Source organism: Lissotriton vulgaris, chromosome 2_1 (assembly GCF_964263255.1).
Source record: "Lissotriton vulgaris chromosome 2_1, aLisVul1.2, whole genome shotgun sequence".
In the NCBI taxonomy this organism is placed as follows: domain Eukaryota; kingdom Metazoa; phylum Chordata; class Amphibia; order Caudata; family Salamandridae; genus Lissotriton; species Lissotriton vulgaris.
Window position 1 is genome coordinate 770,539,375 of NC_141687.1, and position 12,442 is coordinate 770,551,816.

At 41.0% G+C, this 12,442-nt stretch overlaps 1 protein-coding gene across 3 annotated transcripts in view; it reads left to right on the forward strand.

The window, feature by feature from the left end:
• ERICH2 (glutamate rich 2) overlaps positions 1–12,442 on the forward strand; it is a 406,715-nt gene that overhangs the window by 65,585 nt on the left and 328,688 nt on the right. Inside the window, exon 4 of one of the 3 annotated variants that reach the window (XM_086958687.1) lies at positions 4,341–4,377. The exons of the other annotated variants lie outside the window; for them this stretch is intronic. Within the exon in view, the coding sequence (XP_086814813.1) occupies positions 4,341–4,377 (37 nt within the window). The remainder of the gene's footprint in view (positions 1–4,340; positions 4,378–12,442) is intronic. 3 annotated transcript variants of the gene reach the window in all.

A 12,442-nucleotide genomic window follows, 5' to 3' on the forward strand; every position in this document is an offset into this window, starting at 1 on the left:
TAATAGTCCACTGACTAGTTCTCCCTTAATGGTCTGTTTGGGGACGGCGTGTGTTGGCAGGAAGTGCCTATATCCTGTGTTCTGATCAGGGTTCGAATGTAAAAGTAGTGGAAGGGGATTGATATGATAAAAACCATTTAGTGGTCTCCGAGAGGGTTGGACGGGTTTCACATCATGATGGCTATGTACCAAATGGTCTTTGAGGGCCCTAGCTTTTCTGAAGGTGACCAATGGATTAGTGGGTAGGTCCTCTCTAATGATGTTGTCTGTGAGGAGGATATTCCAGTTCTTACGCAATATCCTTTTTAATTGTCCCGCATTATCTGAAAAAGTGGTAATCATCCTAAATGTCCCACTATCAGCTTGTTTCTTTTCTTTGATGGCCAATAACTCAGTTCTCTGAAGACCATTTACTCTAGATAGAGCGTGTGTTAATACTGCCTCCCTGTGGCCTCTTATTCTAAAGCGTTGCATACTTGATTTAGCAGCCTTCTGAAATTGAATGTCACTCGTGTTGTTCCTTTTAAGTCTCAATAGTTCTCCATAAGGGATACTATTTATACGTTTTTCAGGATGATTACTAGTGGCAAACAGTGTGGAATTTCCTGCCGTACATTTTCTGAAGAGTTTAGTGGGTATATGCCCTTCTTCAGTGTATACTGTGAGATCTAGATAGTTGACTGTTAAAGTGCTAATTTCTCCTGTGAATTTCAAATTGACATAATTTTCATTAAGTCTTTCAACATATGATGCCGCCAACTCTGGTGGACCATCAAATATAATAAAAAGATCGTCAATATAACGATGCCATGCTATGATTTTCATGTTCCATTGTTGATTAGAATACTACTTCGTATTTTGCATGTTATAAGATGGCTGCTGCAAAAACAACAATTGATGGACAGAATGCAGAACAATCTCATACATTCACCCCAGTACAGAGATCTGGGCCTAAATCCATCGTTTTTTTGCACTCCACACCACCCCAGTTCAGACATGGCCATATGCAAATCAGCCTTGACCCTGTGCCTCATGGGAACAGTCCAGCCCGAACTGCCAAGCCATGTCTTTCCTGGACCGGAATCAAGCATCCTAGGACCGGTTTCTGGCTATCAGCCGTCTTCAGCCAGGATAGCTTGACTCCAGTGGTGTGGAGAGCATGGGACTCACGTCTGAGCATACCCATCCCACTCGGGGTGACAAATGCAAAAACAACAATTGATGGACAGAATGCAGAACAATGTCATACATTCACCCCAGTACAGAGATCTGGGCCTAAATGCATCGTTTTTTTGCACTCCACACCACCCCAGTTCAGACATGGCCATATGCAAATCAGCCTTGACCCTGTGCCTCATGGGAACAGTCCAGCCCGAACTGCCAAGCCAAGACCGGAATCAAGCATCCTAGGACCGGTTTCTGGCTATCAGCCGTCTTCAGCCAGGATTGCTTGACTCCAGTGGTGGGGAGAGCATGGGACTCACGTCTGAGCATACCCATCCCAGCATACCCATCCCACTCGGGATCAAGGGCTGCTCAGCCCGAAACGCGTCACTGCTTGAAAGTGGTTGAAATAAAAACGAATTTGCCTCAACTGAGTGGTCCGTCCTCCTTCGCCGGCGCTGCTGGAGGTGGTTTGGAGTATTATGTGGAATATATGTATATATGTGTATATATATATATATCTATATCTATACTACTATTATAAAGAGAGAACTGTGTCCTTTGAGCCGGGTAAACTCGAAAAGTACACCACCAATCACAACACCCAATACAGCGTTGGAAAGGGGAGGTACAGTAGATGGACATAGGCTATATAAAAAATAGGTTATTTAAAAAATTTACAATAAAAAAAAGTAGTCCCTTCGAAGTAGCGCCGGCCGTGTGCGCTAACCACGTACGTGCTGACATCATCATCGGAGGACAGGAGCGCGAGGATAAGCGGCGGACAGGACCGCGGGGAGGAGCGGCGGACAACAGCGCGGGGAGGAGCGGAGAACTTAGCCACACTGGAGCGGCCTGACGTACGTGAACCGCGGGGAGGAGCGCTGAAGTAAGGAGGACTGGACTGCAGCAGCGGCGGACAACAGCGCGGGGAGGAACGGAGAACTTAGCCACACTGGAGCGGTCTGAGGTACGTGAACCGCGGGGAGGAGCGGTGAAGTAAGGCGGACTGGAGCGGGATGACAGGTAAACTTTAGCGCTGCAGCGGGGCGTGTATACTGACTTTGTTCGTTTGCAGCGCCGGATGCGTGGCCACAGTGTTTGGGAGCAGGGCGTGTGCGGATGATTGGGGGCACTGAAGGTGGCGGTGAACTTGGGCTGAGGAGGTGGTTGGGGGCCTGGGTTTCGGCGACTGGGAGCAAGCCTGATTGCCCCCGGACAACGTGGGAATGGAAGTGAGCCTGGGGTTAAGCAGAGGTAAGAATAAGTACCAGCGCCCAAAACTCTGCTTAAAAGTACGGGACCAGTGCAATTACATGTCGGCGGGTGGAATACCAACAAGCCTGATTGCCCCCGGACAAAGTCGGGGCGAGCTGCAAGTATATATATATATATATATATATGACAACACACTCGTTTGGCGTTTAACTCTCGCCTCTTTCCTCAGCAGGCTCCCGGCGGGATCGCCACCTCCCAAAACATCAACAAACTCCTGGCAGTTCAGTCGCTAATAAATCAGCATGACACCAGAGCCGCGGCCCAAATGTTCGTTCAAGGTGCAAATATTTATTGGCACACGGAAAAACCCAACGCGTTTCAAAGCTTTCGCCTCTTGCTCACGGGAGCTCTGGTGTCATGCTGATTTATTAGCGACTGAACTGCCAGGAGTTTGTTGATATATATATATATATATATATATATATATATATATGTATTTGTATGTATATTTAGATATAACTGTACGCACATACATACAAAGCCACATTTTAACATTTTACGCAAACAATGCTGCTTTGCAATGAAAGGTAAATGGTCATATTATGTGTATGGCAAGGTGCGCTTTTTTTCTGTGTCGCAGCCTGGCACATTCAGTAGCTGCGGTGGTGGTGGTGTTGGGGCGGCGGGGGATGGGCAGGACAAATAGAGAAGGGGCATGGGGTGCATATTATACGTGGACAGTAGTGGGTCATAAGTCCTATATTTTGCCATGAATGCTAATGAATTGCTGTTTTACATGAATACACGCATATGTTACTTTGTAACTTATGTGAAGCACTCCTGCCAGTATATCCCCATTACATTTAAAATAATACACTTCTCTCTTCCTCTTGAAATGTGTCAGAGAATAACAAGGGTACAAAAGATTGCAGTTATCATTTGTTAGTTTTCTGCTGTTAAAGTTGGAAAAAATGACAGGATTTCAATTAAAAAAAGTAAAATGACTTGTTGGTATGGAATTTTGTTATCTGTATCTTTCGCAATGTAACGCAGTATAAATGTATCCTTCGTAAACAAACATTAAATGGAGCTCTGTGGAGGAGTACAAAACAAAATGATTTCAGCTGGTGGGGCCTATATATGGTTCTATAGAAAATATCTAGATGGGATAATCATTTGTTGTAGGAAAATAAATTCAAAATGTACTTTATCAATCACGTAGTCAAGTAGACCGAGGTAAAGCAAAACAAATAAAATAAGATGCATTTAATGTTTAAAGAGCTAAGACGATTGGTAATGTGTACAATTAAAAATAAACATAGCACAGTCATATGTACAGCCATGCAATACAAGTTTTAGAGTCAGACACAGGTGGTGGGTTAAAATGTTTTCCTTACAGTATTGTGAACTATTGTGAAACTGAGAGACATCTTTTAAGTAAATTACTTTCAAGCCTTGGTGAGCTACCCTATTATCTCTGGCAAAGTTTTTTTTTTTACCGTTGGATAAGAAAGTAGGGTAGCTTAACAAAAGCCTTGACATCATGCACTGGAAGTCAAGAGATGCAAAAATAAAATGATCGGAAGAAAAGCCTTATCACGACATGCACTCTGGATTTTGAATAAATTGGACTAAGGCTCCACCATAGTCTGTACTTGACTGTTGTCTCCTACACCTGAGAAAGAAGACAAAACTCAGCTTGTCTCTCAAAGGGAAGCTCTCAGCCTCATGAGGAACCTCCCCGCGTTCTTGTCCCTTGTTTACTACATGGACAGATTACCTCTCATGCTAAATAAGTGTTTTAGTTCACCTCTTTAAGTGTGTTTGTTCAGTAGATCAGGTCACCGTCCAATGGCAGTTAAAGGCTGTTTCAATTGAAGGACTTTAATTATTGACAAGTTTTTCTCTGATCTTCTCTGACTTGCATTACAGATTTTAATTTTAATTCATTTTTTCAGGATGAGTTCTTCAGAGAAGGCAGATGCTTTAAATAAGGTGAGAGAATGTTGTTTAAATCCCTTTAAATATAACCACCTTTGCGTTCTCTTCATATTCTTTCCAGCTGATTGAGCAATCCTGTTGACATGGGCAAGGCTGGGAAGCTATAGCCCAAACATTACTGCCACTTTTACATGAGTTCAACTCAAAATGTGCCAGGTTCTTCCAGCCTCCCATTTATCAGACACTATTTACACACTTTCCCTCTTTGAAGTAGGTTGATAACTTTCTGTGTCACGTTCCTTTTCACCTATTTAGCCATTTATGCTCTGACTAACCCTTTCGTAATTGGATAATGTTATTATATAGAAACATCCCCACTCTTTGAAAGGGATCCTTACCCCGGAGTCACAAAGAAATGGTACTTCTAGGAGAGAAAAAGTGTGGTTTTACAAAAATAGAATTTCTCAATCTGATAGCAGAATTCTCACCGGTATTACATTTGTGCAATCTTTTGAGGCCTAAGAAGCATCGAAAAGAGTGGATTCCAGTCTCAGTACTGACCTACGTGCTACTCTGCCTCTTCTGACTACAACTTTACTCTGCCAGGTTCCTAGAATCCACAGTTGTTTGTTGCACAGTCTTCTGCAATAAAACAAGATTAAATACATATTTTTGATTTTGTTGAAACTAAAAGGCATCCTATCTTTGTGTAGACATATTTATCTCCCGTATAGTATTGTTTCAGCTGTTCTAACTCATCGGGCGTGCAGTTTGATTTTTTATTTCTTCCCAAGGCAGGTCAGTTACTCTATCATACCCCTTTTGGAATAATAGAACTTAACTAAAATGTTATTTCCTGCGAGAAAATGTGTGCAGTTTCCATTTTGGGTGCCCAGTATGGCAAATTTGAATTTGAAGTGTATGTAATATGTGTTTGAGTAGCTATCGTTTGTTTTCAGGCGTTGTGGTAAGTAGACGGCTCAATTTTATTTGTATGGTCAGCCTCATCCTATAGTTAGGCTGCTCGTTGTGTGGGTTTCCAGCTGCCATATCTTGATAGGGAGTATTTCACTTTGCTGTTTGTGGCCCAGTGATTTATTTACCCTGGCTTTAAAGTGGTAATTTATAGGAAACTTATAATTTTAAAGGACAGTTGTGTTACTTTTAAAAAATGCGTTTATTTTTTGGGTTGGCTCTGAATATAGAACGTTCTGCCCATTTTCTTGTGATTTCTTTTTTAAGAATATGTTAACAAGCATATGCATCAACAAGGTAGATATTACGCTTTTTCAAGCAGTTGAAATGTGTGATTTGTTTTTTAATTAATATAATTGAGGACTTAAGACAGAGAAATATTTTTTTCTTGCAGCAGTAATACATTACATATTTTGAAAACAGGATCCAAATAGCAAAATGAGAAAGTAATGGCATTAAGTGATATTAAGGTAATTTGATTTCAATGTATTTTATAATTCATGGGAAAGGTATGGTTAGATTTTGTTTGTGGACATGTTCTATGGGGAGATTTTCTTAGGTAAAAGGTTTGCCATTTCTGTTTTATCAAGGTCTGTCCTGTAGATTTCCATATCCCATGAGAAATACTAATACTTCAATTTTTTTCCTGCATGTTTCTTGACCCCCCCCCCTCTTTTGGGTACATTGAAATGTAAGAAACTCACGGTGGTAAGGACACATCCTGTATTTAAGGTAGCGTATCAAAACAAGTCTGTATATACTACACAGTTATTCATCATCATCCCACAAATAAACCTTATTCAACCACATAGGAACATCCAGCGTGTAATCTATATACATTTACTTCACTTACTATATCTATGACATAGATAAAGCTCTTGATTGTATAAAAGACAAACTGCATGGTCACTTTGGAAATTGTCATTAATAGTACATAAGTATATAATTTAACATGTGTGGTTTTATAGCACAGGATTATTCTCCAGAAGGTGGGCCAGGGCATAAAGTTGAGAATACTCTGACAGTGATAACGATGTCGGTCAGAGTTGCCTCAGATCGACATTGCTGCGGATTGGGAACCGACCAACCTCAGGTCGGTGGTTCAGACCCTGCAATTGGGATGTGAGCGCACATGGTGTGTTGGGAACCTTCCGTTTTTCAATGGGAGCTTCTGCGGCGGGCCAAAACGGCCAAAAGCACAGGCTCTCATTGAAAAATTTACATTTTCAAACATCTTTGCACCGTGTGGCTGGCACCTCACAGTGCCTGCCACACGGTACAGGGATGTTAATGGGGACATCATAGGTGCCCCACAGGGCCACATGCGGAGGGCCAAGGGGGCCCTGCTAGGTGCTTCCAATGTCCATGTTGGAAAGGCCGTCATGAAAAGGCTCTGCACCTCTGGGCAAAAGCTTGCTTAATCTCTACAACGGCCCCAACAACGCTGAGGATGCCTAACTTCACCTTGGGGGTGCCCAGGAGTGGGCTCCTCACAGGGAAAGGCCAGGAAGGGTTCCTCAGCGGTATTCGTACAAGCGCCGAGATGCCTCCGGGTAGTCGTGCGCTATATAAGTGCGTAATTATCATTATCATTATAATCCAGATGGCAGAAATGCTGTCCTTTAGGGATAATGAGTCCTTTCCGACCGACCGACTGCCATCATGAGCCCATCGGATTAAGTCGGTCATCCCTCCTACTCATGCCTCCAACCACACGCATCCGAATGCGCTGGTTGGACCGCAGCTTTAGATGCGGTTCGGACCGCAACTGACAACTGTCGGTTTCAGTTCAAACCGCATCGTAATGACTCCCTCTGTGTCTGGTTATTCTTATTAAAACTCCTATTTCTACTATCAGCGTGTAGTATTTTTTGTTAACACTGTAATAGCTTTTTCTCTGTGTGTCCCAAAATGGGTTTTCTGACTCTGGAGTTTGGATTTAGTATGTTCTAAGGTAACTTATTTGATTCTGCTAGCTCACCAATCAATTCTTCCTGAGCCCCCTGGGTTGGATGAGTCTCTATAAGGAGGGTCTTATGGTTTCAAAGCTGCATCTTTAATGGTCAAGACATATGACTTCTAAAGTAATTTAATCCATGTTAGATAATTTTTTCCAATTGTTCTGCACAGCAATTGAGGAGTTGTCTTTATGCTCTGTGATGTTTCAACATCCTCAGGAATATCTGCCTGTTCATCTTCAACTTTCTTTCTTTTGATCAAGTTCCCTTTTATCACAGCTCTGCACCCTTAAAACTGCTTAGCATCTAGAGATCTAAATCTTAATAACTTTATGTTAGTTTCAGAATTGATGTTCTAGTATCTGGTAGGGACTGTGGGCAGGAAATATGAGTGTCTTTCGGAGTAGCAACTATTTTCTATTCTCCATCGAAACATGGTTGGTCACCACGTTAAAAACCTTTATTCGCACATTAAAATCTATAATTTTATGTTATTAGTCCGACCAATTTACACGGTCATTAACAGGCTTTGAGAGTTTATTTTGGCCTTGTATGATTTTGTTTCCTGTGGAATGTTTTAAACACACCAATAGTATAATCCTTTTGCCTAAAGAAATGTATGGTTATTTGGAACTGTGTGCAGGGTTTCCTAGAAGTGTATTAGTTTACTTTAGGCGTTACTAGCTGTAAATTAAGAGAGCCCTTTGTTTATTTTTTATTTCCTATCTGCAAAAGGGCGCTTGGCAGGTGAACATGAAGTCACAGCATTATAAAACAAGCTTTGTGGTTATATTTGCGGATTCTGAAAATCATGTTTTCAATAGTTGATGGCTAGAGGATCCATGTCTAACAACAACCGTTAAGGTTCCAGGTATCCAGAATGCAGAAGCAGACACAAAATGCAGGCCCATATTAGAATTTCACAAATAAACCGATAGTTCTGGGAACCAATGTACTTATTAAGCAATGCAGAGAACACAGAAATGCAGAGTTTTCGCATCGAGGTTGAATGAGTTCGAGTTGAAGGGAAATTAGTTTTAATCGGCTGCCGAGGGATACTTTATTATGTTTTCCATCCACACTGCTGATGCCGAGCGTTCTCAGCAAGAAGAGATGATCTGCATCACTCCAGTATAGCCATACTCCCAAGAGGTTTCCAGATTGCCGTTCCATTTGTGAAAATGTATGCATGAAAAAGTTTGCAAGTCGGATTACCTCTGCCATCAATACCTTCAGTTGTGTTTGTGTCCAAGATCCTGAACGGCGACAGTATAGCCACTCGATTTACCGCCATTCAAATGATTAGACTGATAAATCATTGGTTGCTCACAGGATGTATAAAGAAGAGGCAAACGTCCTGTGTTTTCCTTATTTGTCCAGTTCTGGTTTTCAATTTTTGTCCATGAAAGGGCACCTAGTTACTGTCACAGCTAACAGGAAGTGTTCTTCCCAGTTTTTTCAGTGGAGGGATGATCTTCACTGCTTCCTCTCACCTGTAAATTTGAAAGCCTGGTCCTTAGGAATGTAGGGTGTATGCATTTAAATATTTCAGATCCAAATTTGACCAGACCTGCTTCTTAAAAGAACTCAACTGGGAAGTAGTATGAGAACAGCTAGTTAACATTTTCTTTTCGCAGCACTAAAAAAGGAGAATCAATATTTCTTACTTGAATGAGTGAGGGCTGATCTTTTATGTACATACTTGGTAGATACAGGAATCATGATACCTTCTTGCAAAAATAACCTTTTTAACTTTACCAAACAGCTCAAAATGCCTGATTATATTTTTGTTTTGAAATGATGCTAGTGTGCATCAATTTGAGAAAATGTTGCAGATGTGCCAATTCATGTTTCTGCTCCACGTTGTTTTGGCATATATTAAACTTGTAATCACTAAGTCTAAATGTTTCTATGATACTATGTGAAAAACTTTTTGTTACTGAACATCTTACTCGTTAGGCTGATTGATGTACGAGCTTTTTTATCTAATGATTCTCCGCATTGTATAAGGCCAAATAATTATTTGCAATTCCATCTGTTATTTTCAAGATATTGATAGATTTTAATCAACCAAAGGTTCATTTTAGTTAGCTGTCAAGAATATAACTTCCATTATGTAGATATTTTCACTGCTCAAATATTTTGTTTAGCAAGAACAACCAACATCAGATCTTTGGTTCATCTATTGATCACCTTTTGTAGACTTAGATCACAAATAAAACAGCTGAAGCAACAAGCCATAATGATCTGTTTCTTGTATCCATCACACTTGAGACACCTTCACCGCGAGTGAGGTCTTGTAGCTTGCTTTATAAAGGCATGTGCCCATCTTGGAAATTTCCAAGACTGCCATGTGGGTCACTATCTTTGCAAAGGTTCTGAGCAATAAGTGTCCCTCACTGACTGGTCTTGGGTAGCAAAGGTTCTGAGCAATAAGTGTCCCTAGCAAGTCCGGATATTTAAAGGAGGATAACAAATTACCCTTACAGATAACAGTTGATAACCAAAAAGAATCCATCGCTCAAACCACAGTTCATAACCAAAAAGAATCCATCGCTCCAACCATACATACGATCAGCCTCTGCTCCTGGAACATCCATGGTTTTAACAACATGGGGCACGACCATGAAACCGCAACTTTCTTGGAACAACACGACCTAATATTATTACAAGAAACCTGGAACCTGTCCCAAGTTTCCATCCCTGGCTACATAGAGTTTCATGTCCTGGCAGAAAAATTCTCAAAATTCGAACATCCGAGAGGAGGCTTAACAACATATATCGCCCAACAATACAGATGGGAAACAGAAGAAGTAGATACTGGACTAAAATGGATACAAGCATTAAAACTTATGGATAAGCTGAACCCAAGTTCGCTTATTCACAACCTATTGGTGCTCAACGTTTACATACACCCGGAAAAAAACATAAAAAGGAAAAGTTGTTAACATTACTAACCATAATCAGGGCATTGCAAAGCACTCACGAATCATACTCTATGATCGTCTCAGGGGATTTCAATAGTAACCTAACAAAAGATGACAAAATAACTCAAGCTTTCGGAGAATTGGGCCTTTCAATCTTGAACAAAGAAGAAAAAGGGGACAGAGGCATACATATAACTTTTGTAAGCGGAAATCGAAAGTCATTAATAGATTTTACAATAATGAGTAAAAACTTGATATCGAAGGTGAGCTCATTTACAGTTGGGCAACGCCCACAAAGCGATCATCTCCCATTAATAACCAAAATAAAAATGTTGGCCAACAAGACTGAAAAACAAAACATCTTCGCTCAGAATACTGAAAATTTCAATCTTCGCAAACTAAAATGGGGTGGGAAAGACATAAGACCAACAATGGATAAGTTCAAAAAAGAATTGCTCCGATTAACACCAGAGGAAAAAGAAAACCCGATAAAAACATGGGAATATTTATGTGAAGTCCTAACTAGAAACCCACCAATTATGAAACATGATGCGAGAAGAATTGATACTGGGGAAAAGCCTTGGTATACCTTCACCTTGCGAGAGGAAAAAAGGAAAATTACACGTGAAGTCGAGAATCAGGTAATAGAGTTAAAAATCGGGAAAAACGGATAAGACAAAACTAAAACTTATGCGGAAAAGATACAAGCGTATGCTGAGCAATGCAAAGATAATTTACCAAACTGGAATTTGGACAAAATTATTAACTGCCGGGAAACTCAAAAATGCCCGAACATTCTGGGGAATCATTAATAAATTGACAAAAGGCTATAACCTAAGACAGGAGGCAGGCATTGAGGAAAACAAGTGGATCCAGCACGTTAAAAACATGTTTACGGACAGAGAAGACGCACAAAAGGTGCACTGTAAATCAGAATGCGAATTATGCACTAGAAACTCCGTACACGCGGGAATCATTCTAGGAAAAGGAAATAGCGCACCGGAAGATACCTTAAAGCCACCGGCGGGCTGTGAAAATCAGAATAAAGGGAAGCCAGTAATTTTACTTGCTACAAAACCAGAAAAAGCAGAAGATAGAGTAGCAGACATTCTAGTAACAACCGCCCAGCTAAAAGCCATATTAAATCGTCTGAAAAAAGAGGGTGCAGCAGGCCCAAATGGGCTTTCAAACGCTATCTTTAAATACTCGCCTGAATTCTGGGCAGAATACTTAACACCAATTTTTAATTCAATTTACAGCCAGAATAAACTGCCTAAGTCCTGGAATGGGAGTATAATCCACTCTATTTTTAAACAAGGTGATCACAACGAGCCGGGGAATTATAGGCTGATATTGCTGATGGATGTGGAGGCAAAACTATATGGTTCATGCTTATTGTCACACCTTCAAGACTGGATGGAAGATAATAAAATAATACCAATGTTCCAAACGGGGTTCCGGCTAAGGACCGGTACACTAACAAATCTTATAACCCTGGCTCTCCTGAAGGAAAAAGCAGAAAAAAGGAAGACAAGACTATACGCTTGTTTTATAGACCTACGCGCAGCTTTTGACAGGGTGAATAGAACCCGACTATGGGAAAAATTAAGAACATGGGGCCATCCGAAGAACCTATTGGAGGCAATTATAAGCTTGTATAGTAACACCTGGGCACGAGTTAAATTGGGAGATGGAAGCAGCATCACGGCTGAAATTAATACACAACAGGGCTCTAAAACAAGGCTGCGTACTGGCCCCAAGCTTATTTAACCTTTATATGGCAGACATCGTCAGTCACTTGGAGGTCGGGGAAGGTCATCCACCATACTTGTCAAAAACGCCGATCCCCTTCCTGCAGTATGCAGACGACATTGTTGTTCTGAGTCAATCGCCAATCGGCCTGCAAAGGATGATCAATAACTTGGTAATTTATTTGGAACACGAACGGTTGGAATTGAATAAAGATAAAACCAAAGTGATACGCATTGTGGACTCGAAAAAGCAAACATTTAAATGGTATGCAAACAGTACCCCAATAAAGGAGGAAACATCATATAAGTACCTAGGACTGAAATTGGGGCTAGGAGCAACGAACAAAGATCATAAACTATACCTAAAGGCAAAAGCACAGTCCCTGATTTACGCATACCGGCAACTACAAAAAAAATTAAACTGTCCAAACTATCCACACCTCCTGAAAGTGATAAAAGCGCAAACCCTACCCACCTTTTCATACGCACTGGTCACCTGGTGTGGCAA